At 41.3% G+C, this 27,704-nt stretch overlaps 1 protein-coding gene across 10 annotated transcripts in view; it reads left to right on the top strand.

Moving 5' to 3' along the window:
* Positions 1-27,704, top strand: part of fam20b (FAM20B glycosaminoglycan xylosylkinase) — a 174,005-nt gene that overhangs the window by 48,556 nt on the left and 97,745 nt on the right. For all 10 annotated transcript variants that reach the window (XM_069937705.1, XM_069937713.1, XM_069937706.1 and 7 more), the window contains one exon: positions 15,061-15,533. In XM_069937705.1, coding sequence (XP_069793806.1) covers positions 15,157-15,533 — 377 coding nt within the window. In that variant the 5' untranslated portion in view covers positions 15,061-15,156. The remainder of the gene's footprint in view (positions 1-15,060; positions 15,534-27,704) is intronic.

A 27,704-nucleotide genomic window follows, 5' to 3' on the forward strand; every position in this document is an offset into this window, starting at 1 on the left:
ACTCAGGATCTAGTGCTATAGTAACATTATGGACGATCTCGAAGTCCATTAGGTGCTCGTATGTTGGGCAATAGACATTGGCAGAGTATCACTGGTGTAAATCCTCTTTGCTAATTTCAAACAGCCTCTCTGCCTCACGCATCTCTTCATCTGTGAAGCCATCGAATTCTTGCTCATCATCTTCATCTTCCTTGGTAATGAAAAGGCTTTACCCAGTCCCTTCTCCCAGCATTTTTCCACATACTAGGAGCTGACTGCTGCCCACCCCTTCCCACCTAAGTGGCAAACTTCCTTAATGTGCATGCTTTTCAGATAGTCTTTCAGCGTTGTTGATATGTCTACAATTCTGCGAATGAATTCATGCCTGTAATTCTGCTTGAACACAGACATGATCCTCTAATCTAGGGCTTGGATCTTGGATGTAGTGTTTTTTGGGATTTAAGAACTCCGATCTTTCTATCGCAGCTTACTGGTTTGGCAGCTAGTGGGTGGGAAGGACAGTTGTAAAGCAAAAGAAGAGCTTTGAGTTCTCGGTTTAGCGTGCGCAAATGAGCACAGATGGCAGGGATAAAAATTCTGTAAAATCACTCCTCAAAGATGATACTGGTTATCCAAGCATTGCTGCTATGTGTATATTCAAACAGTAATGACTTCAATTTGACATGGTGGAAACAGCGGGATGAGTGAAATTTTCCAAATATGAGCAGTTTTAACTTGTGTTCCAGTCTTGTTAACACAAAACAACAATGTCACATGATCTTTGCATTGTTTGAGCCCCTTAAATAGATGGGGATCATCTTTGCAAGACAGTGTGTGATCTGGGATCATCTTGGAGCAGAGGCCTGTTTCATTACAGTTGTACACTTGTTCTTTGATGTAGCCATCTTTTTCTAAAGGAGAGGTTTTAAGTGTACAACATCTTTAAATACCTGTTAGGTTGAAAGGTCAGGTCAAAAGTTTGGTAGAGCCATGGTTCTCAAGGGATTGGAAACTTGTTTCAAAAAAAGAGGGAGTACTACAATAAATATAAGAAACAGGGAAAAATGGAGATGTTTGGGTACTATATTGAATGTAAAAAGAATCTTAAGAAAGAAATTAAAGAAAAGCTAAAAGAAGGTATGAGGTGGCTATAGCAAGCAGGGTGAAAATAAATCCAAAGGGTTTCTACAAATATGTAAATAGCAAAAGGAAAGTGAGAGATAAAATTGGTCCAATTGAGAATCAGAAAGGATAAATTTGTGTGGAGCCAAAAGAGATGGGGGAGGTCTTGAACAATTTCTTTTTCTCAGTATTTACTGAGAAGGATATTGAACTGTGCAGGGTAAAGGGGGTATATATGGAGACTAGTGTTTAAGAAAGAGGTAGTACTGGAGCTTTTGAAACATATAAAGGTAGATAACTCTCCAGGTCCTGACAGGATTTTCCCAGGACCTTGAGAGAAGTTAGTGAGGAAATAGCGGAGGCTCTGGCAGTGATTTTTCAAATGTCATTAGAGACAGGTATAGTGCCAGAGGATTGGCGTGCTGCGCATGTGGTTCCTTTGTTTAAAAAGGATTCGAGAGCAAGCCTAGTAATTATCGGCCTGTAAGTTTGATGTCTGTGGTAGGTAAATTGATGGAAAGCGTTCTTGGAGATAGTATATGGAGGGTGAGGTCTGATCAGGGACACTCAACACAGATTTGTATGTGTTTGACCAATCTTGTTGAATTTTTGAAGAGGAGATTAGGAATGTTGATGAGGGTAGAGCAGTGGATGTTGTCTATATGGACTTCAGTAAGGCCTTTGATAAGGTTCCGCATGGGAGGTTAGTTAGGAAGGCTAAGTCCCTGGGTATTAATTTGGAGATAGTCAAATGGATTCAACAGTGACTGGAAGGAAGGTGCCAGAGAGTAGTAGTAGATAATTGTTTGTCAGGATGGAGGCTGGTGACAAGCAGTGTATCTCAGGGTTTGGTATTGAGACTGTTGCTGTTTGTCATATATATTAATGATCTGGAGGATGGGGCGGTAAATTGGATTAGTAAATATACAGATGATATTAAAATAGGGGTAATTGTGGATGATGAAGAGGGTTTTCAAAGATTGCAGAGGGATTTAAACTGCTTAGAGGAGTGGGCAGAAGGATGGCAGATGGAGTTTAATAGTTTAATGCTGATAGGCATAAGGTGCTTCATTTTGGAAAGAATAATCAAAGCAAGACATTTGTGGTAAATGGGAGGGCATTGAAGAATGCAGTGGAGCAGAAAGATCTAGGAATAACAATGCATTGTTCCCTGAAGGTAGGAATGCATGTGGATAGGGTGGTGAAGAAGGCCTTTAGTATGCTTGCCTATATAAATCAGTGCATAGAATATAGGAGTTGGGAAGTAATGATAAAACTGTACAAGGCATTGGTGAGGCCAAATTTAGAGTACTGTATGCAGTTCTGGTCACCGATTTTATAGGAAGGATATTCACAAAATAGAGAGAGTCTGGAGAAGATTTACAAAAACGTTGCCTGGGTTTCAACATCTGGAATACAAGGAAAGATTGAGCAAATTAGGTCTTTATTCCTTAGACGTAGAAGGCTGAGAGGGGATTTGGTAGAGGTATTTAAGATAATGAGAAGGATAGATGTGGTTGATGTGGAAAGGCTTTTCCCATTGAGAGTAGGAGAGATGGATACAAGAGGTCATGGGTTGAGAGTTGACGGGCAAAGGTTTAGAAGTAACATGAGGGAGAACCTCTTTACTCAGAGAGTGGTTACTGTGTGGAATGGGCTTCCGGGAAAGGTGGTGGAGGCAGGGTCAATTTTGTAATTTAAGAAAGAATTGGATAAGTATATGGATGGGAGGGATATGGGCAGAGTGCTGGTAAGTGGGATTAGAGGAGGGTACTTGGATCATTGTGGACTAGAAGGGCTAAATTGGCCTGTTTCCGTTCTTTAATTGTTATATGGTTATATAGTTTTTCGTTTTGCTGGGTGTTTTCTGGCAGCGGCACTATTGGCGGAGCAAATTTCTCCAGACACACTTGAGAAATCCCATGACGGCATTTAAACTGGTCTCACCATCTGTTGCTTGCTTTGAACTGAGGTTTCTCTGTTGATCAGCTGGTCAAACTTCTTGGCTTGAGCTTTGAGAATAGGTCCAGAAATTGGAAGGCCTTCTGAGTGTGATTGAACGAACCACTCATACAGGGAGACATCGAGGCTGACACCTTTGGCTGTTTTCGTGTGTTTGGCCTTTTGTCCTGCCTCCTCCTCAACCTTTCTAAGTGACGTGTGTAACTTCCTGAGATTTCTAGCCATGAAGTGTTGATTCAGATATGCTGATGTCTTGAGCAACTTGGGTTTGACTTATTCTTGATCGCGTCAAGTGCGTGAAGCTTATCTTTCAGGGAAAAAGCTTTGTTTTCTTAAAGTGCATTCCATTTAAAAAAAAAACATTTCTGGAAATAAGCAAAAAAAAAATCCAATGGCTCATCGCGTTATAATCGGATATGTGTTAAATCAGGGCATGTTATTCAGGGTTTCACTGTACAGTTCTTTTGATCTCCCTACCTTTATTGATCATTCGATCTCCATTTTAAGGATAACTTTTTTCTCAGTATTAAATAATGTCATAATTGTCTTGAGAATGCAGGTATTTGGTTAAAAATACTTCTGCTTTTATACAAATACATTTTTGTGAGCATTATCAATCCTAAGTGCATTTACTTTGTTGTAATATATTTTTACTTATTTTAAAATAATTTATCTTTCTGAGCTTATTTAATATTTTTGACTGCACCTCTCAAGGCAACATGCCTCACACATGGAAACATAAATTGCTTAATTTACCCTTTCCAATGCGGTGAGGATTGGAGGAATCTTGACTGCACTCTTCTTGCTGTTTTTTCCACCTTCGTTATCATTCTCTTAAGCCTAATCCACAGGCAAATGATCAGGGACAACAGGATTAACAAGGTGGCAAGCATAAGGACAACAGGGTGCCAAGCCAGAGTAAATATATTGTTGTCCTTGAGAGACCATCCCTTGAAGATATCCCACCAACGATGGGTTGAAAACTGCATGATGTGGTCTGCGATTCAAACTAACTGACCCTCTCTATAGGTCAAATCCACCTTTGCTCCACTCATGGTTCGCCCTACTTCCTCCATCAAGCGGGTAATCTGCTCGTTATTTCTAATCAGCCTGTTCAAGCGTGTGTAATTGATCAGGGGGGCAAGAAGTTGTTGCTGATTCTATTGTCTGATACCTGCTTCCAGGTGTCCAGCAGGAAGGAGTGATGTTCTTGTTCTATTTCAATTTTGCGTACCCCTGTTTTACAGAAGTGTACTGGAGGGTCATAGAGTTCTTATTCACTGATCACTACTTGATGTTTCCCATCTATGCATACCTCAGCAGGCCCCACTTCCGTCACTATAGTTCGATTCATGGAAACTAACTGCCAAGGCCAAGTGCCTTCTGAGTGAGTGAGTGTGCAGGGCTCATAAACTGGCGTGTGTAGTGGGCAGACCATTCCTTGAGACCATTGATGGTAGTCTTGATCGTTGTGTGTGCGGTTATGTTGGTCCACCCACACCCCTCAGAAAAGGGTTTCCCAAACTATTGAGGGATTGGTACAAATCGACACCATAAAGATGAGGTGTTCCCCTTGGTCAATTGCATAGTAATATTGCACCCTTCTAGGCTGCACTGAGTGTGTTGCCTGTCTGGGCGCAACCATTATTGGGAGAGGTCGAATAAACTCTTCCATGTACTGCCATGGTGGGACAACACCTTTCTCTCTCGCTCGACTCGCAACAGTTGTCTAATAATATTGCTGAGAATACAATACGTCTTATTGTTAGCAGCAGCTACCTGCTGAATTACTTTCCCCACCTATGCTAAAAAAAACTGCTTGTATGGTCCCACACTTTTTTTTGAAATTTATATCCCATCTCTATTTCCTATTGCAGCATTTTTCCCCACCCATTCCGGATTCTAATTCCTTGTCCCACCTCGCTACCTATAGTTTGTATCTTATTTTGGAGTGCTTCGATATCAACAAAATTCAAAACTCCTAGCCCCGTCCTGATTTCCCCCCCAATACAGTCCCCAAAATATCCTTTTAATGCGCCTTTTGGTCAGGGTCAGCCCAGGGTAGCTCTCTGTACAGGTTCTCATTTCTTCTTGATTGTCATATTTTATGTGTATGGTAAGGTTCACTACTGCCAGGGATAGGACCGCGTTTTGGCAGGTGGAAAGGAGACTGTATGTGTCCACTGTTCATATCTGTAGAAGGTCATGACGGGGGTAGGTGTGTGAGTTGTCTCTGCTTCAGGCCATGTTGTGGTTGCTGCACTTGGAGTCAGGGACGTTGCCACTGAGGTGGCAGTCTCTTCATTGGAGGATCGGTAAAATCTATAGTGATAACTGTGGTTAGTGCGTCTACTACATTGTTCAGTCCAATTAAAAAGATCATGAAATGCATGTCCCTAATGCCACCACTTCTTCCAGTAGGGGTTCTGTTTTTGGTGCCTCTACCATCTATCAAGGGCTTGCAGCTTTACTAGCACGAAAGTCGTGTTGATAACCCGATTAGTGTAATAAAGAGGTTCCTTCCTAGTATCCTGGGCAAAAGCACAAGCCATAAATCCCGGGTCCTCCCTCATCCGTACAAATCTGCAAAACGCCAAGGCAGAATCAAAATCCAGATCCTGGCTCATAAAAAGTCCTAATGCATTTGTACAACAACATGTCAGAGTTATTCCTGTCAGCACGGCAATAGGCAATCGCAGGGTACTACAGATCACTTCCCAACTCATCCTTCTGTTCCTGTAAGCTGTCTTGCCGGCATGGCTTGCACAGAGTAGCATGCACCCAACCGTCTAGGGTGTCCAACTTCAGTGCTGTCTGCGTGACAAGCAGGATGAGGCCCTTTCTACCTAGGAGAAAACAGATCAGGTTTCAAGGCCTTTACCAAAACATATTCTCCAGGCTTAAAAGGTTACATCTAATTTTCTGTCCTCGGCCTCTCTAACTAACTTATGAAGCTCGGAGGCAGCTTCACACAATCTCTGGGCATGTGCAAGGGAGCTCTCTTGCACCCAGACCTTGGCCACGTCTTCTGGCATCATGAGGGGCGGTCTAACACCAGTGGACATTGGTCGTCCCATCATTACCTCATGAGGCATTAATTTGGTTTTTCTATTCACCTGATTTTGTAATGTATACAATACTATTGGCAGCGCTTCCACCCAGGGCAAGTCAGTCTCACCGCATGTTCACTCCAACATCCTTTTTATTTTTCTATTCGTTCTCTCTACCATCCCAGAGGATTGGGGTTGGTAGGGCAAATGGAATCTCCACTCTATGCCCATTAGTTCAATGAGTGCTTTAACTATCTTCCCTGTAAAATGGGTTCCTCTATCGCTATTTATCCCCTGAGAGATTCCATACCATGGAATGAGCTCCTTCATTAGTAACTTGGCCATGGTGGATGCATCATCCCTCCTTGTGGGAAACACCTCTATCCACCGGTGAACATCTCCACTGTCACTAGGAGATACTGGTATCCCTTACTTGGAGCATGTGATCAAAACAAATCTGGAGATATACAAATGGGGCTTGGGCGGGAGGAAGTTGGTCAAACTTGGCAAGTGATCTCATTCGGTTGTTTTGTTGACAGGTCAGGCAGTTCCTCACCTGCCTCTCCACTGTGGTGGAGATCCCCGGGGCAAACCAAGTTTGCTTGATGTTATGCAGCATGCCGGCTTTCCCTAAGTGTGTTTGCCCATGTGCTCACTGCACTATGGGTCTAAATAAACTACGCGGGCATACCACCCTACCATCCTTGCTCTTCCATAGTCCTGCTCTTCTGCACCCATATCTTTCCCACGTTTGCTGTTCCTGGGGTGTTGCTCTATCTTGTGCTGTTTTAAGCTCTATTTCCTGAATTGCGTGCAGCTGCTCAGGGGTCATTATCCTTCTGACAAGCGTCATAGGCAACAGGGGTTTCTGCTTGACGGCCACCTGCTTAGCTACAGCGTCAGTGTGTTTGTTTCCTTTAGAAACGGGGTCTTTCGGTCTGGTGTATGCTTGACACTTAATAATGGCTAGCTCTGTCGGGAGTTGGATGGCCTCTAGCAGCTTTCTTACCATTTCTGCATGTCTAATCTCTTTCCCGCTCGCAGTAATAAACCCCCTATTCTTCCATATCTGTCCAAAATTGTGTGTCACTCCAAACGCATACTGAGAGTCAATGTATATATTAGCCTCCTTTCCTTTTGACAGAACACATGCCCTTGTATTAACAAACAATTCGGCCATCTGAGCTGTTGTCCTCTCCGGAAGAGTATAGGCTTCGACAGGCTTTTCACCATCCACTATAGCATATCCTACAAGTAGGGTGTCATCTCTTGGTCGGTGAGAAGAGCCACCTACATACAGGGTGAGGTTGGCCAGTATAGGTTCTGTCTTCATATCCGGCCGGGGACTGGTTACGAATTCTGACAGAGCCAGACAGTCATGGAATTCGCTTCCTTGGTCTTCCTCCTTGACCTTGGATAGTCGGAGGGACGGATTACAAGGACTTGATCTTTTATAAGTATAGTTGGAACGTGACAATAGCATTACCTCGTAACCCGTCCGCTGGGTCGCCGTAAAGTGTTGAGTGGCCGTAGAGTTTAATAGTAGTATCACTGCATGGGGAGTCACGACAGTACAGGGCTGGTCTTGCCCTATAGGCACTGTCTTCTCCACTATCTCTGCGGTGGCCGCCACTGCCCTCAGGCAGGGTGGCATTCCTCTGACCACCGTAGGTAATTTAGTGGAATAATATGCAACTGGTCACTTTCCTCCTCCGTGCTGCTGGATCAAGATTCCGTGGGCAAACCCATTTTGCTCAGCCACATACAGTACAAAGGGCTTCTGGTAATCCGGGAGGCCTAAGGCCGGAGCTGTTACCAATGCCTTTTTCAGGTCTTCAAAGGGTGCCCTCCTTATCTCATCTGGTTCTTACTTTGCAGTCACTGCCTTTAGTTCAGCATCCATCTCACGGTATTCGGGTATCCATTGCCGACAGTATCTAACCATGCCTAGGAAACCGATAACATCTCTCTTTGTTCTCGTTTGGGGTACCTGTCTTATAGCTGCTGTTCTCTCTGGGCCTACTCTTCTCTCCCTCCTGTAAAATATACCCAGGATATTTTGCCTCCTTTTGGCAAAACTGCATCTTCGTCAAGAAGACACGATGTCCCCTCTGTGCGAGGAAGACTAGTAGAGCAAGGGTATCTTTCAGGCAGGCTGTGTCATCGGATGACGCTACTAGCAGGTCATCCACATTTTGTAAGAGAGTAGACCCTCCTGGTAAGTCGCATTTGGACAGGTCTCTTCGAACGGCTGCTGAATATACTGTGGGGCTTTCCGTGTAACCCTGAGGAAGTCTTCTCCAGGTAAACTGCTGTCCTTAAATAAATGTGAACAGGTATTGGCTTTGTGGGTCGAGCGGTATGGAGAAAAAAAGGGGAGCAGAGATCTATTACCGAGAATGTGGTGGCCCCAACTGGAATAATGCACGGTATGGTGTTGATGTCCGGGACCACTGGGGCTATGGGTATTACAATGGAATTAATTGCCTGTAACTCTTGCACAAATTGCCATGTGCCTTTGTCCTTTTTCGGTATGGTATGTCCTTGTTTTTCTAAATCCATTATGATGCCCCATACCCCTTCCACAGCTTCGTATGTTGCTTGATTGCTGGCAGAACGGCTTCCTTCTTCAGTGTCGCTGAGTGAGGCACTGCTGACCTCACTAGTCCCACATGGGTACTAGATTTAGCCCAGGCTTCTTGGGGTACTGCCGCTAGGGCTGCAGGCCAGCAGTAAGTGATTTGTCTTGTTGGGCATGATCTCTCAAAGTGGGCGCATGCTTCTATCTCCTCTCATTCTATACTTCCACTGTCTGGGATGTGGAAAAAGACAATTGTATTATGATCTCCGACCATCACGCACAGGTCAGCATAGCTTTCTTCGGCTCTTTCTGCCCGATGGAGTGGATCCTTAAGCCAATCATCTCTGTCAATCAGTCTTTTTACCATTCTCTCTATTTCTTCCAGCTGGTGGGGTTTTCGGATGGCTAACATGAGATGGGGGGCTGCATCTGGCAAAAGGAAAGCCTCCCTCTGACGAGTGTTCAATTCTACCTCAAAGCCTATCCCTTCTGGCCCAAAATATTTTCCCACCAGTAGTTTATCCGTTTCTAGCATGTCTGTCCCCAGGGAGACTGATTCCCCTGACTTGACATACATTGCCATGAAATGCAAGTTCTGCACTACCATCATTATCTGTATAAATGCTGCTAACCCTCCGGGGCGACTGGGGGTCGGCCCGTCATACTATGTTTACAAGCGCATGGAGGAGTCTCATTATGCGGGCTGTGAAATCTTGACTCAATCACCATCCAAAATGTGTGGGGCTTTGGGAGGCGTCTTGTGTTGCAGACAACAGTGTGCATCAAATGGTACCCTTTGTCGGCGGGCAGCTGCATATACATCCCATCCCGGGTATAGTAGAGGGTTTCCTTCATTTTGCAGAGGGCTTGACGCCCTAGAATAATTATTGGGGTTGTGGGTGAAATAATAATGGCATCATCAATTTCACGGCCTTCCACAGAGAGTGGAGTAGTTTGGGAGAGGGAATCCGTCATCAAAATACCAGACACTCCGATGCTATTTACGGTTTGTTGACTAGGGATTAAACTCGCGGAAGGTGGCACAGATGACATGGAGGCTTCGGTATCCACCACCATGTAATGCTCCTTGTTACCCACTTTAACTTTAAGCATGGGTTGTGTCATTTCGTCGGAAGACAGCTGGAACGGGGGGGGCCTGTCCCACCATTCCTTTCGGGCCCTGCTATGGGTTGGGCTGTTGGAAAGAAAAACAAGGCTGCTGCCCATTTCCAGCTCCCGCAAAAGGATTGCCTCCATATTGAGTTTGCTCGCCTCTCCCTTGGCTACCCCTGTTTGGCCAGGGTCCCTTCTGTGTACTGGTCCAGCAGTCTCTTGCCTAGTGTCTTATCTTTCTGCAGGCTCTACACTGGTCCTGTGATCTGTCCCATATCCTTCCTGAACCAGGTGGGTTCTTTTTCTTATTCAATCTGGCCTGGACATAAAATTGTCCTGTCCTTTTCTCTTTCTGGGGAAAGAGGCCCTCCCTATCCATGTTGGCTAATGAAGTAACAGTGTCCTTCCTGCCCTGGGGGAGGGGTGGGGGTCATTTTATAACTTTTTGCATTTTGGGATAAAATACAATTTAACAGGGTCTGAATGGCCATGGCCGAGTTCTCGGGTTCATCTATCGGCACTCCTGCATTTTCTTCCCACGTATTTTTAAATCGGACTACAAAATCTAATGTATTTTCTCCATCTTTCTGCAAGCAGTCAGTTACAACTCGCATATCTCCTTGCTTCTAGGCATTCTGCATGATCACATTCTCTCCCCTATGTTCTAACCAATGCTCCATGGATTCATTCCTTTCCCCAGCCAAGTCATCATCTTCCCTTCAGTCCCCTTGTTCCCCCACAGGGACTCGGAAGGAGTCCCTTACTGCCTGCCAGTGGGACCCATAGGCATCTTGTAATAACATCTGGACATCACCGGGGAGGGGATGATAAAGGGTGTAAGGTTGTTGCAAACGGTGGTGGAACGCGACAAGTTTTTTTATGGGATTGGGGGCTGCGCTGATCATATCCCTGGCCTCAGCAGGTGTCCAGGGTTTCAAGATGGGGGTATCTCCCACCATTACACGGGGCAATTGGATGGTGGACACTGGCTTGGGGTGTCGCTTAGTCATCCTAATTGCCTTTTTGGTTGTGGATCCTTTACTTCCCTTCTCTTCCCTATTGGGGTCATCTGGGCCAGGGTCCAATTGCGGGTCCAATGCTGTAGCTGCGCTACTCACAGCAGCGGCGCCGCCGCCAATGGGTTCTGTCCCCTCTGTAGGTCATCCTCTGACAGTTCCTGTCTTAATGCGGCCGCCAGATGTATAAGACCCTCCCAATCGTTTGGTCTGGCCACGGGGATGGAGAGCTGGGGGTAAATTCCGACAGGAGCGGTGGGTTCTGGACTTGGAGTGGACTCAAAATACGAGGGTGGGGGGGTCGGGTTTTCGCCTTTTTCTCATCAGAAGAGGCAGCTAGCTCCTCCTGTTTTACTTTAGCTTTTTGATGCGTTGCAGCCACCTCTTTCCATTTCTTAAAACAATTTCTGAAGTACTTTAGATCCTAAGTAGGGTCCCCAGCGCCTTCCTCCATATTATCCTGAACTTCACTAATTAATTGAAGGTCAAATGTTCCCCCATATGGCCGTCTACCCTTATACCACCCGTACAGATCGTCACTGAATGGGATTACATAGTCCCAACTCCCTGTTTCCCTCATTACGATGTCTGCTGGTGAGCCCAAAGGCTGCAACGGATCTCCTACCAAGTGCTGTCATTTAATCAGCTGGCAGGCTCTTTTGGTGGATCGGGTCAATGTCACGGACAATTTTCGTTCCTTTTTGCCGGGAGCAGATTTCTCCGCTCGACTGGAATCTGCTGGTTTACCGTTCTTGGTCCCCATGCTTCTCAGTAGGTCTAATCTGGAAAGGAAGACGTTACACGAAAAAAAATACACCTACACACCACAAACACACTTACTCTAAATCCCTATACAAAAGAGTGCACACCGGTCCTCCTTCAGTCCGTGTTCTCACTCCCTGGGCCATTTTTATTTTTCTCTTAACTTTTTCCCCATTCTTCCCAATTTAGTTTGAGAGTCTCGTCACTCTAAGTGAGCCTGCCTCACCCCCTTTCAGCTGGGATCTTTGCTAGGGCTATCGCCCGCTCACCTCCACAGGACTCCTTCCTCAGGTTTGTGGATCCAGTTTAAAAAGGGACCCTGCTCGCAGCGCCAGATTCTGTTGCGGAGAAAGTGTTTTATAATGGAATATCTTGACCGAGGCACCAGGGAGTTGCTTCAGAAGGAGTCTTTTATTTTCAAGATACCTTGGAGAACAGTCCCATTAAAAATACCGGGGCTGCTCTGCTGAGCACGGACCAGCCGGGTTAATTTATACAAAGGTACAGACAATAGACACATGTCACACTGAAACTCGGAGAGCGTCCTCCATATAAGGAGGAAAGCGATTGTCATTGGTTGATTCAAAAAGAAACAATTCAAAGTCTTTGGTGGGATCAGGAGGGTATACTATCTTATTCAACAGCACACAGCTTAATGTACTGAGCGTCCTTGTAACGATTAATAGACTTAGAGGCAGTGCACAGCTTTGTCACCCACTAAAACTGTCTTTACTAATTTTTCTTCCACAATTATGTTGTATTTGACAAACTATAACAAGTATACAGAGCATGCAAGAGCCAAGATGTGCGTATTTATCTTGTTAGTCAGCATCCCAGGGTCTGTAGGCTTGGCGCAGCCTTCTTGATTCCTGTGTGCATGCGCGAGTCTTCCATTGGCACAAACACAGTGGGTTCGCATATTGGAGTTTGCTTAGCTCATGCTCGAGTTAAGGGTGCAAATTCAATATCATTAGGATTCTTGACTCGCAAATGCATTAATCGAACCCCAATTTGTGAACCCATCGCGCATGCACCAATGGAAGACTCGCGCACAGGAATCAAGAGGGCCACACCCAGCCTATGGACACCGGGAGCCCAACTAGCAAGGTGAGCATGGACTAGAATGTGGAAAGATTTGCCAAGGTTGATCAACAAATTCAGGAAGCTTTAAGTTGTTATTGTCAAATCTACGATGAAAAAAAAAATTGATAAGAAAGTTTGCTTTAAGATTACAGTATTCCACACACCCGGGCAAAATTCTTACTTGCGTCCATTTCGAGATGTAATCGAACCTTCTGTCCCAGTTACAGTCATAAGTCAGGAGTACCTGTATATTGTGTTGTAGAAAACATCTAAGCCATACATGTCAAACTCTGGCCCGCGGTATAATTATATTTGGCCCGCAAGATCATTTCAAAAATGTATTAGAGGTGGCCCGCCCTGAAGTGAGAGCCGATGCTGTTTTTTGGTAATGTCACCCCCACCATCCTCCCCCTTCATTGCACATCCTTCCCCACCCCCTAACTATCCCCTCCCCCCTAAAACCACCCCCCTTTAAAGATGGCCAGAATATTCTCAAAAAGGAATCCAGAATGGTAAAGTTCCACAAACCTTCTGCTGGGAATCCTAACAACACCCAGGCATCAGATCCATGGGACGCGGAGGGAGCAAGAGTGATGCAGGTTGACCGTGCAAACTTTGAGAACGGGGAAAACAAAATTGTAACACGAGAAGTCTGTCGATGTCATCAGCCGGCAAGCCAGTTGGAAGGCTCCCCGCACAACCAGTCACTTCTCCCACCTGTCGAGCGGTGCGGCGGATTGGCGGGCGCCTGTGATTTCCTGTCGGCGCGACGGACATGGCAGGCTGCGCACAGCCTGCGCTGTTCTGCAAAGGCTGATCGGCAGCGCGCTGGGCCTGAGTGGGTAGGTAAGCAGGGGTGGGCAGAGGGTGTAGGTGAGGAGTAATGGGCAGGGGAAGTTATGGTGGTGCGAGGGGCAGTTAGAGGGAGGGATGAGTAGAAGGAGGGGTGGATAGGGAAGAGGTAAAAGGGGAGGGGCAGGGCGAGTAGGGGAGGGGTGATTAGAGAGTGAGAGACGGGTAGAGGGAGGAACAGGTTGAGGGGAGAGGCAGTAGAGGGATGTGTATAGGATGGGGTGGGTAGAGGCAGAGCGAGTGGAGTGAGGGGTGAGTAGAGGTTGGGTAAAGGACTGGTCAGGTAGAGGGATGGTGGGTCGAGGGTGAATAGAGGCCTAGAGCCTGAGGAGTGAGCAGGAAATGCTTGAGTCCTGATGCAGACCAAAATGGACACAGCCTGTGATTGCTGACTACATCTCCACAGGGATCAAAAATGTTTCCCTCAGGTCAAGCAAAGGGTGAACTTGAGCTACCTACTCCTGACCTGTAACATTATCCTCCTAAAGTTGTATCCTAAAGTTTAACATTACATATGTTGAAAGAAGAGAAAACATGCAGATGTTGTTGAAAATTTTCAATAAATATTTAGTTCGGCCCTCGACTTCGTCCAAATTTTTAATTTTGGCCCTCCGTGAATTTGAGTTTGACATCCCTGATCTAAGCTGTGCCCACATTAGACAAGGAACAGTGGGTAACGTATTATAGATCTTAGTTATGATACAAGTCTATATGAACAGTTACTCGTATTGGTAATCATTGTATCCAATGTGACTGGGTTGTACTGGGCTTGTATGAGAGTAAAGAGTTGCTAGATCAAACAGTGTCTTAATGTAGTAAAGGTGAAGATACATCACCAAAGTTTTGGGCTTGAGCCCTTCATCAAAGTGTGGGGGAACAAGATGCAGCATTTGTGTTTTTTTCCTCACTTAACCATGGTGTTGACAGAATCCTGTTTTTTACCGAGTAGTTGCTAGTATTGGTGGCGTTGAGTCCAATGTGATGATTATACTCTTGTGTGATTGAGAATACTACTGTTATTTCTGTTGTGATCCCCTTGTGTGTGTTTCAATAAAGATAATTCCTGTATTCAGCCTGGGTTCAGACTCGTTGCTCTTTGAACCTATCAAATTTGTTTCCCTTTCCAGACTGCAAACATAGAATAAGGCTATTTGGCAATTGAGTCTGAGCCCGAGTGATCCTGTCAATCTTTTAGTTTGCTACTTTATTTTATCTCACATCCCATGTTTACTACTTCCTGTTTCATGAAAGTAGAAAAATAATTTAGATGCTAGATAGATTGTTGGAGCAAGCTGCAGCACCTACTGGAAATTCATACAGTCATGAAGAGAATGTGCAATCTCCATACAGTTAGCACTCAAAGTCCAAACTCATTCAGTCATTGGACCCATGAAGCAGCAGATTTAGATGCTACACTACTGTACTTACTTTATTATCTGTAGCTGGTAAATTGAATTAATGGACAAATTAAGTCTTTATCCATCAGTATTATTATTTGTGTATATAATGTGTTTAAAAATGTTCTTTTTTTTTCTTTCAGGGTATCTATTACTTGCATGAGTTTTCGATTGAAAACTTCATCTGAAGTTGGGCTGCAGTCACCATTTTGAGTCCATTTGCTATATCTCGAACCATCATGAAGCTAAAGCAGCGTGTTGTTTTGCTTGCTATCCTTCTCGTTATTTTTATTTTCACAAAAGTGTTCCTGATTGACAATTCAGACTCATCTTTAACTAATCGAGAGGATCAGCATTCTTTCCAGCATATGATAGACAAACTTAAAATTGAATTGAATCCAAATCTGGAGCGCACTCTTCAGTCACCATGGGAGATCGCAGCACAATGGGTTGTTCCCAGGGAAGTGTACCCGGAAGAAACTCCAGAGCTTGGAGCCATTTTACATGCTATGGCCACCAAAAAGATCATCAAGGCTGATGTGGGATATAAAGGGACCCAGCTGAAAGCTCTGCTTGTTCTTGATGGCGGACAGAAGGTTGTGTTCAAACCTAAAAGGTATTGATATATTCGTCCACAAATTATTGAAGTTCAAGTAAAGCATAGGGCTTCCTCCCTTCCAACTACAGCCCCTCCACACTAAATTCTGCATCTCTTGAAATTCCTTATCTCTGCTAGTTCAGAAGTATCCCCTAGTTCAGAAATATTATAATACTGTTTATGCAACAGTACAAAAATACATTAATATTGTCTACAGATACATCATTCATAAAAGGATGCAAACTAGCTGTCTCTAGCAATGGGGGGGGGGGGAAACCTCTGGACATCCACATGATCAATGCTTTTCATTACTTGTACTCCTTCATGATCAATGCTTTTCATTGTCTTGTATTCCTTTATCAGGTCACCCCTTGGGTGAAATATAGAAAGTGTAATGATTCAGATTGCGAGATGATAAATGGGAAAGGGTATTGGAAGGAGGACTTGGGGTCCTGAAAGGTATTGTAATTAATCAAGAAAATTACAGATGAAGCAAAAGGGAAATGTGAGATTAGACTAGGAGAGATAAATACAAGAGGACGTGGCTTTAGGGTGAAAAGGGAAAGGTTTTGGGGGAACTTTTCATTCAGAGAATGATGGGAGTGTGGAACGAGTTGCCATCTGATGTAGTAAATACAAACTCAAGTTTTTAAAAATAAACTGGATTGATACATGGATAGGAGAGGTCTGCAGGGTTATGCTATAAGTAGTGGGACTAGCAGTATGATGTTTTTAGCACTGGCTAGAAGGGCCAAATGGCCTCTTTTCTGCATTGTATGCTATGTTCTCTACTGGATTAATGGTCATTCAATTATACAGGTATGTACCACTTAAAGTCCGTCATAAGTTCTGTGAAACTAGACGTTTTGTGATGTGGACATTGTGCAAACACCATATTATTGAATATATTTAGCAAAACTGTATAAGATACGGAACTTACAATAAATTGAACTTTTTTTTTCATTTTTTAAACTTTTATGTAAGCACTTTATCACACACAACTTAACAAAGAGGGTCAGGATCTTCCACATCACTGTTCTCAACTTCCTCATAGTGATCCACTGGAAGAGTTTCAGGTTCAATAACCTCATTGATGAACTGTCCCTCTGTAAAGCCTGAATGACCTGGCTGAGGCTCTTCCTGGGGAGGCGTTGGCTTCTTCAGGAATATGTCCAGTGCTGTTTGCCTGGTTTGCTTTTTCTTTTCATAAATTCTTTTATGTGAAGCAAACACTGCATGAGCAGCATTCCTCTCGATCAGTGAAAAGCGTTCAGTTTTTGCGTCCGGCTCTTCAGCAAGCTGTTAAGGTCTGCAAAAATTTGGCTAACCCCTTAACAGTAAACTTTTTAAGCACCAATTCTTCTCCTTCTGCAGTTTCCTTTTCCCTTGCCCCTTATTCAACTATTTACTCTTGCTCTAACTCCAGGAATCTCCTCTAAAATTTCTTCAATGTCCTCGTCATCTATGTCTAGGTTCAGGTTGTTTACCATGTCAACAACACCTGTATTAATCCTTGTAATCTCATCATTTTTTTTCAGATCCCTTAAAGTCATGCTTCAGTATTTATTTCTTTTTTTTGAAAACTTTATTTTAAATTTTGCAAATTACATATAATAATCCTCTACAAATACAGTACAAATAAACTATTAACTACAACCCTACTCCCACTCCCTCTTAAACTTAAAAAAAACAAAACAGTCTCCTCCCCTTCGGAGCTTAAAAGAAAATTATATTAAATGCTTTATGTTTGGAGTGCCATTCATTTAACTTCTAATGACATTTGCTCTAAATATAAATTCCACATATCAGTAAAAAAAGAAATTATTTTGTAAATTATGTTACTTTGTCTAAATATAAACACGATTGCATTTCATTATGCCATCTTTGCAAACTCAATTGTATATAATTTTTCCAAGTACAGCAATACATTTTCTTGCAACTGCTAATCCTAGTCTTAAAGTTAAATGCAGTTTAGTATTTTGTAATTTTATAAAAGGTAAATTAATATAATCCATTAAACACATCAACGGATCCAATTGCAAGCCTGTTTTGAACAAATCTCTCAAAAATTTTAATAATTTCCTTCCAAAAATGTTTAGCCTTCTCACATGACCATACTGAATGTATAAAAGTACCTTTCTGCTTCCTACACCTAAAGCACAAATCTGTTAAACTAATTCCATATCTCTTCAATTTTTCAGGGGTCAAATATAATTGATCCAAAAAATTATAATTAACCACGCAACACATGTAACAAATGCCTATGTATGTGGGTACACTGTATTGTACTGGTAACTGTTCTTTCAAGACCAGTGCTGTGATAGCAGCAAGAGGCAAAGGAGAAATATCGATTTGGAAGTGAAACAAAAAGGTTATTTAACAACACAAAGGTAGAAAAACAGTGAATGTTATTGCTCATGGTTTACGCATGTGGAACAATCACGACGATCCTCAAAAACAAAGAAAAAAATTATCAAGCTGTTACAGGATGACTCCACCAAAAGCTACCTAATGAAAATGCAAGAAGGACCCATATCAGATATGGAGAAATTGCTAATAACATGGATTGAGGACCAAACACAAAAGTGAATCTCTATCAGCACCTTGGCATTCACTGCTAAGGCACAAAGCTTGTTCCAAGTGCTTAAAGAAAAAGCAGGACCAGATTACAATATCTTTTTAGTGCTAGCTCTGGGTGGTTCAAGCAGTTCAAATGATTCTCACTGCATAATGTGAAAGCAAGAGGTGAGTCTGTGAGTGCTAAAACAAAGGAAGCAGAAGAAATTGTTGATAAATGGATTGTAGAGGGAGGTTATTTTCCCCAGCAAATTTTAAACATAGACGAAACCTCCTTATTCTGGAAGTGAATGAGTTAAAGGAGGCCAAGTCAAAGCCAGGCTTTTAAGTCTTGTAAAGACTGAGTGACAGTGTTGTTCGAAGGCAATGTTGCAGGCTACAAATTAAAGCCTTTTCTATTTGACATAGTGAAAACCCCAGAGCTTTCAGGATCACATCCACATCAATTAAAAAGGATGATAGAAATTACGTTCAATTCCCAGGTCTCATTACATAGCCTTAAAAGTTGTGGCATTTCAACTTCTCATTGAGATGTGCATTAAATATGAAAAGGAAAGTGTGTCCATCACTCCTGCAAATGTGATAGAATCCAATGCTCTGAAATGGGGAAAGAAAATTCAACTTCCCCTCCAATCTTTCAACCAATGAACTGAAAATAACTCACAACTGAATTCTCTTGAGTTTTATACTAGTTTCAAGCAATGGATTCACAAATTAAATACAGGAACAGACTCTTTGGCCCATGCTGACCTCGTGTATCTTTGCTAATTCTATTTGCCTAAATAAGAACCATAATCTTCTCTCCCTTGCTGACTTGAGTGTTTGTCTAAATGTCTCTTGAATGTAGTTGTAATTTCACCACCTCCTCTGGCAGTGTGTCCAAATCACTTCTATACCTGGTCCTATTTGACTTCTCAGAATACTTGTAACAATTAAATTTGATCAGTCAATGCTCAATATTCAAGTCTAAAACAGACAGTATTTAAATCTTTCTATATACAACATGCCAGAAATTTGTTTCCAATCTGCCAAAAGGAAGAACACTGTCTCTTAATTTAATGTATCTTACTCTTTCAAAATCCAACCTTGCCTAATTTGTTTCTCCTCCTCAAGATATTCTCCAAACCTAGTGACATTTTTATTTATCTCCTCTGCACCTACTAGAGTGCTAGCACATTGTCCATACTAGTAACTCGAGCTTTACACAGTTCTTCAGCTGTGGACTAACTTATGAATTGTATAGGGCTAGAATGACCTCCCTGCTCTTGTATGCTCTACAGCTAAGAACAAATTCTAATAAGACATCTATTCTGCAACCTTCAATCATTTGTTAACATTCATCTCTTCTTGGAAAGTGTTATGGAAAAACATGAGGTCACCTACATCAGTAGAAAGGTTTTTGGAAATGGTGACAAATGTTAATGTTCAAAGGAACCCAGGAACCCTTAAACAGATGGAAAGTGGATAATAGGTGAACGAAACAATCAAGAAAGCAAATTCCCCTTGTTACGAAAGCATTGGATGCAAGAGTAAAGGTATCTTACTGCAAGTGTATTGGGCCTTGGTGGGATCACTCCTGAAAATTTATGTAGTCTTGGTTTCTGACTTGCCATCTTGGTTTGGTAATTTTTGCCACATGATGTGAGTTTAAGTAGGTAAAGCTTGTATTCTTTGAAGTTAGAACAATGAGAAGTGACCTCATTAACATTTACAAACTGTGTCATCAGAGTGCACGTAAAGAGGTTATTTCCCTCGACTGAGTCCTCAATCAGAGGGTCCTAGATTTAATTCAAATTCATTACATCCTTAATATTAATTTTTGGCATGATACTGGTCTTTCACAATGAAGGCTGACACAAAAATAGTTGTTCATGGTAAAGGTTCCATTATTGTCATGTATTACGACATGAAATTCTTTTTGTCCACCATAAGGAAGACAGTTGCCACTTTGTCCAGCACCCCTCACAGAAATGAGGCCTCAACAAGGAACAAACTAGCAACCCTTGATTTATAAGACCCTTGCTCTAATCACTGAGTTATCACAATTTTTCAAGGAAACCATGTTTACTTTCTCCATTCTTTTCTGCTTTATATATTTGTAAAAAAAAAAATTATTGTCTACTTTAATATTAATAATAAACTACTTTCATATTCTTTTTTGGTCATGTTTTTGCTGCTTTTAAAGTTTTCCCAATTTTCAAGTTTTCCCCTTGCTCTTAGCCATGTAGAATGCATTAGCTTTTAATTTTATGTGGGCCGTAATTTATTAGTTATCCACAGCTGACTATCCCCTCCCTTGCTGTCACTAATTTTAACTGGAGCATACTTTTGTTGAGCACTGTTAAAAGTCTGAGAGGTTTCCCTCATTGTTCCACAATTGTCCAACTGAATAGTCTGTGCTCCCAGTCTACATAGCCAATTACCATCTCATCTCATTGTCATCTCCTTTGTTTACACAAAATACTTTTTTGCGGTCTTACTTTTTCATCCTCCATCTGTATCAGAAGTTCAAATGTGGGGAGCGTCACGTGATTCAGTGAGGAGCAGCACGCACCCTAACTACTCTTGTGGGATTAATTTTTAAAAAGTGCATATTAAGTAAACTTTTTTCTATAAAAACTATTTTAAAGTTAATATAAGGTGATTAACAGAAGAAAGAAGATATTGATTAAGGAAGAAAAGGTGCCCAAAAAATCGGAAGAGGAAGAAAGAAGTTGGGCCTACCTTAACAACGAAGCAGGCCACTGAAGTTCTCTCAGGATCTGCTGGCGAGGGACCTTCCTCCAGAGCTGTCTTGATGGTGACCCGTAAAGATGGCGCTGGCGGAAATTAAAACTGCATGCGCGGTACAGAAGGAAAAAAAGTTGGAAAAAATGTAAGGTCTCTTAAAGGGGCAGTCTGGCGTTTCAACATCTGAACAAGAAGGAGAATCATCTCCAGTGGAAGAAGCTTCAGAAGAATATGAGAGTGATGAATAAATGTCAAGTTCAGAAGAGGAGCAGTCTAAAGGCAAGAAAAAGATTTTTAAAAAGGAAATGTATAAGACTGAGACCAAAATAGATGAACTTGAAATAAAAATTAGTTTGACTTTGGAAAATAATTTTAAATTGTCTGAAGAATCAAAGCAAGTTAAAGTGGATAATGCATTAAAGGTGATAAATGTCTCACATAAGATGGAAAGTAAGATTCAAGATATTCAAAGAGGTGCAACGTATTGAAGAGAGGTCTAATATATCTAAAGACACGATGACTAGTTTGATTTTGATGAATAAAAACTTGGAAAAGTTGATATTCTGGAAAATTATAGTAGAAGAAACAATATTAAAATAGTGGGATTGTCTGGAGGTAAAGGAGAAGATGTGATTTTTTTTCAAGAATGGATACTGAAGATATTTGGAAAGGAATATTTAGAAGACTATTTTAATTGAGAGAGCTCCTAGAGCTCGGAGACCAAAGCCAGGTCCAAACCCGAGACCTTGATCTATCCTGGTTAGCTTTTTGAACTTCCAGGATATAGAGAGGCTTGTACGTTTGGCAATGAAAGGGATGAGATTTTTTTAAATTCAGACCTAAGTTCTATTGAAGAAAAGGAGAGAATTTAATCCAGTTAAGAAAGTCTTGTTTGATAAAGGTTATAGATTTGTCTTGCGTTATCCAGCTACTTTGAAAATAATTGTAACAGGTCAACAGAATGTTTTTTACAAATTATGTTCAACCTGAAGAGTATGCTCAGAGTTTGTCTAAAATTCAAATAACAGAAGGTATCGATCTGTTGCAATGAATTTAATGTATGTATAGGGAGGAGGGGGTTTTAGCCCCCCCCCCCCTTTTTATTTCTTCTATTTGATGGATGAAGAATTTTTATAATTGGCGGAATTCTTGGTTAAATTAAAAGTTGTCGTCCCCCCCCCGCGGAGGTCAGGGGATATGTTAGGTTGATTTCTGATGGCTGCATGTGTTTTTCTGGCTTGGTCATGTCTCATAAAACGGAGGGAGGTAGAGCTAGTACTAGCGAGGGAGGGATTTCTGTTTTTCTGATTTTTTAGTAATTAAATGTCTTGTATTTACTTTGAACAATCTTTTTGGATTGCAGATGATGATGTTCAGAACCAAATTATTTTGTGGAATTTATTTCTGGATAGGAGTGATGAAAATGAATTTTATAAATTTTATAATATGGGAAAATGAATAAAATAATTAAGATTGAGTTTTAATATTAATAGGACAATTAAAAGAAAGAAATTTCTGTCTTGTATCAAGAAATTGGGAGTAGAAGTTGTTTTTGTACAAGACACTTATTTAACTGAAAAAGAACACTTAAAGTTAAAAAGAGATTGGGTAGATCAAGTAGTTTTTTTACTTCATTTAATTTTAAGGCTAGAGGAGTGGCAATTTTATTTAAGAAAAATCTGCCAGTTAAGGTTCAAAATGTGATTACGGACCCGGCAGGTAGGTATAAAATGGTAAATTGTTAAATATTTTCAGAGGAATGGACTTTGATAAATATATATAAACCAAATATAGATGATGAAAAAAATTATTCAGGTTACTTTGAATTTAGTGGATGTTCATGAAAATATTTTAGTGGGAGATTATTTCAGTTTTTGTTTGGATTATTAGGTCATCAAGAACAACAGTTAAATCTAAGGTAGCTACAACTTAGTTATATTTAATTATTTAAATTTAATTGATATATGGAGAAGGAAACATCCAAGAGATAGATTATTCTTTTTATTCTAATAGATTTGATACATATTCTAGAATTTTGTGTTTGGCTCAAAATCAATCAAGAGTTTTGAACATTGAGTATAAAGCAAGAATAATATTGATCCTTCTCTATTGTTGATTGAATTGGAATTTACTGAAAAGCAGCAGTCAGTATGTAGGTGGAGATTAAGCTTTTTAATATTGAAAAGGGAAGATTTTTATGCCTTTGCAATACAAATAGAATTGTTTTGTGATACAAATTTACATTCAATAGAAATGTAGTCTTGAGAGGATAAATATAGATGTTTAATTAACAAGAAATTATAATATAATAGTGTTAACTTATAGAACAGAGAAAATTATATTACGATTTAAACAGAAATATTGTGAATGAGGAGAAAGAGCTCAAATGTTGAATCCTGAGTTCAAATAAAGTCAACCATCTGAGGTGAAGTTCAAATATGTTCGGTCTTTTTTCCACCATTACTGTCTCTTACTCCCACTCGTGATTCTGTACAGCACGACTCTCGTGATTCTGTGCAACATGCCAGCCATTACAATCGATAACCAATCTATTATCCTGCAAGGCATTATAGTTATCACTACTACACTACATCCCTCCCCTATCAAATAAATAGATGATCAAATAAATAAATAATACTAAAACTACTTTTAAAAACCATCAACTTTCAATACTGATTATTTTCAATACCAGTATCAACTTCAATTTCCAAATTACATATTTTCCTGAATGATTTGCAAAACACAGATTTCCAAACCATGAAATACATAGTTCTCCACACTAATACATCACAAAGTCTTGAAATCTCCTAGGTTGCAGTCGTTGACATTATGGTCTCTCTCCTAGTATTGTCTCGCCTGCTTCTGGACTGCTGACCGCGATATCCTGCACAGTTTATCTATCGTCTTGATGCTGGTTTCCAGTGGTTTCTCGTTTCAGCTGGTGCATTCCAGGTCAATCAAACTGGTCATCTCCGTTCTGCAATTTTGCAGTTTCATCTGGCATCAACATCACTGGAGCGTTGCGACAATAATACTTTTTCACATGTGATTTGTTTCTGTCATAAGTAACATCTTCTGGGGACTGGACTGTCATTTGATTTCCTTCTCTGGACACCACAATATATGGTTGGGGAATAAACGGTGTGTCCATTTTATTCTGACTTTCTTTCCTCACCAGTACCTCATCCCATGCATTACATCTAATGGTCTGGCATTCCTTCTTGTGTCTGCTATTTTGTTGCCCCTTTTTTTTTCAGCATTGTGGTCTTCCACTTTCTGGTCATTCATTATGTCAATAACTAATGGTATTTTGGTTCTGATCTTTCTTCTGAACAAGAATTCTGCTGGACCTTTTCCTGTGGTGCTATGTGGTGTCACTATGTATGCTGCTACGTAGGTTAAAAGAGCTTCTTTCCAATCCTTCTGTTTGAGCGATTCTCATTCTTTTCTCCAGTGACTGATTTTGACGTTCAACTTCTCCATTGGCCTGTGGCCACTTTGCTGTAACTTTGTGGTGGTGCACTCATGAATTCTTGGAATATCTCTGATATGAATTGAGGTCCATTGTCTGAATGCAAAGTCACTGGTAAGCCATGTCTGGCAAAGATCTCCCTCAGTGCTGCTATAGTTTTTTCTGCTGTTGTTGATTTCATTATGACATACTCATAATATCTGCTGTCATAGTCAACAACCACCATAATTGACTCTCCAGTTGGGAATGGGCCCAAAAAGTCCATTGCAATATCCTTCCATGGTCCTGCTGGTAGCAGTGTGCTTCGTATTGGTTCAGGTGTGTTAGAACTGCTTGTTACCTGATACCCATGAAAATGATCTCACATATTTTTCCACATCTTTTTCCATTCCTGGCCACCAAACCTTTGTATGGAGGTTTTTTTGTCCCAACAACTCCTAAATGTCCCTCGTGAGCAGCCAGTGCTACCATCCTCCCTCTCAATTTCTGTGGAATGACAAATTTGTTTTTCCTGAGTACACATCTTCCAATCGTGTACAGTTCAGCTCTGATGGCCACATAGGTTTTGTTTTGACAGCTGTTCCAATCACCACTGTTGATCCAATCCCTAATGTCCATCAGTTCTGAGTCCATACATGATTCCTCCTCTATCTCCCTGGTTTGTACTGCTTGTGGTGTAGCATTCACCACAATGAATCTCACGAACGATTCAGCTTCCATCTCAAGCGTTGAGTTCTTTGCCCCATCGTCTTTCAGCAACCTTGATAATGAATTGGTAGTATTGTTTTTCCCTGTTATGCAAATCACCCTGTAGCGCTATTGTTGTAATCTCAGGATCCATCTTTCAATTCTAGCACATAGCTTCGATCTCGAAGAATAAATTGCTTCCAGTGGTCTGTGATCAGTTAAGAGCTGGAACTCTATGCCATAAAGATAAGACTTTACTTGTCGATAGTTCCTGTAAAACTTCATTCACTGTTGGAATGGGGTGCCTTTCCCTCACTACTGCTTCGTTTGCTCTCCTCATATCAATACATAGTCTGATCTCTCCATTGGGTTTTGGGACTACAATGACTGGGCTGACCCAAGGTGTTGGTTCCTCCACTGGTTCAATTGTGTCTTGTTGAATAAGTTCATGTATTTTTTGTTTCTACTTTCTCCCTCAGCCCAAACAGTGTCCTCATGGGTTGTGCTACTGGCCTGATCTCTGGATCTATTTTCAATTTGATCTGCCTGTTCCTTAGTTTTCCAAACCCTTCAAAAACTGACTGAAATTCCTTCTTCAGATTAATATAGTATTGCACTGAGTTCACATTCAGGCCTATATGTAATACACCCATTGCCTACGCTGTCTCCCTACTCAGTAGAGGTTCCCCTCGTTCCTCTATGACAACAAATTATGCCATCGTGGTAGGTGGTGTAAGGTTATTCTGCAACTGTGCTGTAAAGTATCTAATTGTTTGAAGCGGCTTCAATGAGGTGGATGGAAACAACTTTTTCTCACTTCTGGTTGTACATTTTATCTTTTTCAGTTCTTCGCACAATACTCTATGATGTTGGTATCATTCCCACTGTCCACCATGATGTCAACCTTCACACCTCCAATCACTATTGGCACCTTTGCATTTGCATGTTTATTGTTAATGGCAAAAGCATATCTTATTTCAGTTTGTTTTTCCTGATCGTCATCATGTGTTCGTTCACATCCACATGGACCTTTTTCAACATGATATACATTTTGTTCCCCCGTCGCCCTACGTCTGCCTCTCATCCCCCTCCTTGTATGTCCGGGTTCACCTCTTGCCTAGGGTGGGGCTCTGCATTTCTTAGCAAAATGGCCCTTTCTACCACAGCTTCTGCACACTTGACCCTTGGCTGGACAGCACAAATCCTTGCCAAAGTGTCCGATATTGCCACATCGGTAACATTCAGAATGTTCCAAATAATGAGTGTGTTTACCATGTTCCTGTGTTTTGCCTGCTGCGGTAAATATCTTTCGAACTTGACCAGAAACTGTCCCATCATGTCCAGCTGGAGGACCATCCAATTTCATAGTCTGAAACTGAGTTTCTACTACTTCAAATGATGCTGCTGTTGTCTGTGTTTCAGCTAGTGTGAGTGTTGCACTTTTCTCCAACAACTTGCATCTCAAGTGGTTTGATGTACAACTTTATACCACATAATCTCGAATCTGGTTTTCCAAATCTCTATAATTGCAACCTTCGGCCACCTTCCTGAGTCGTGTGACTAATTGAGCAATGGTTTCCATGTCCCTCTGTTTGATCTGTCGAAAGACATGGCGTTGGAATGTGGCATTTGATTCCACAACAAAATACTTTTTCAAGGCATCAACAGCCCTGTTATAATCAGCTTTGTTCCCTGTGTTGGCCAGTGTCTTGAAAATCTACTGGACTGCAGCTCCAGCAGTATACAAGAGTAGAGCCCTCCTCCATGTGAGCTCTGTTGGCGTTGCCCCATTGACAAACAGTCCCAAGCTGTCAGCATATGAATCAAACTCCTCGTACCAAGCCACCCAGTGAACACTAACTATGCTTGCTTCTCCAGTCGGGTCAAATGGAGACAAACCTTTAATTCCTGTGGCTTCAATTCCTGAAAATGCCACATTTTCTCCTGTGTAGCACAATAACAAGAATTTCAGTTCATCCTCGTCGCCAATGTCGAATCCTGAGTTCAAATAAAGTCAGCACTCTGAGGTGGAGTTCAAATATGTTCAGTCTTTATTCCACCATTACTGTCTTACTCCCACTCGTAATTCTGTACAACACGTCTCTCTCTCTCGAGATTCTGTACAACATGCCAACCATTACAATCGATAACCAATCTGTTATCCTGCAAGGCATTATAGTCAAACTATTATCACTACTATACTACAACAAAGTTTTAGCATGGCAATTAAAAGCAGAACAGACTTCTAGAACAATTAATGCAATACAACAAAATAAAAATAAAGTGGCATTTAAACCAGAAGAAATGAATGAAACTTTTAAAGAATTTTATGAAAAATTATATACATTTAAATCGTTACAGAATGAAATTCTGTAATTATTTGTCATGATTATTCTGTAATTATTTTAGATGATTATTTGTCACAAATAACATTATTGAGACTAACTGAGATAAGTAAAGATGATTTGGATAGATCTTTTACTGAGCAAGAAGTTTATGAAGCACTTAATTGTTTACAAAATAATAGATCTCCTGGAGAAAATCGATTTTCAGTTGAATTTTATAAAGAATTTGAAGATTTAATAATTCCTCTATTTATGAAGGTAATAGAACAAGCTTTCAGATTGCATATTCTTCCAGTAACTTTTTCAACAACGATAATTATGGTTATTCCTAAAAAAGACAAAAAAACTATTAAAACCAACTTCATATATAGACCTATT

The sequence above is a fragment of the Narcine bancroftii genome, chromosome 5, assembly GCF_036971445.1.
Source record: "Narcine bancroftii isolate sNarBan1 chromosome 5, sNarBan1.hap1, whole genome shotgun sequence".
NCBI classification, from domain to species: domain Eukaryota; kingdom Metazoa; phylum Chordata; class Chondrichthyes; order Torpediniformes; family Narcinidae; genus Narcine; species Narcine bancroftii.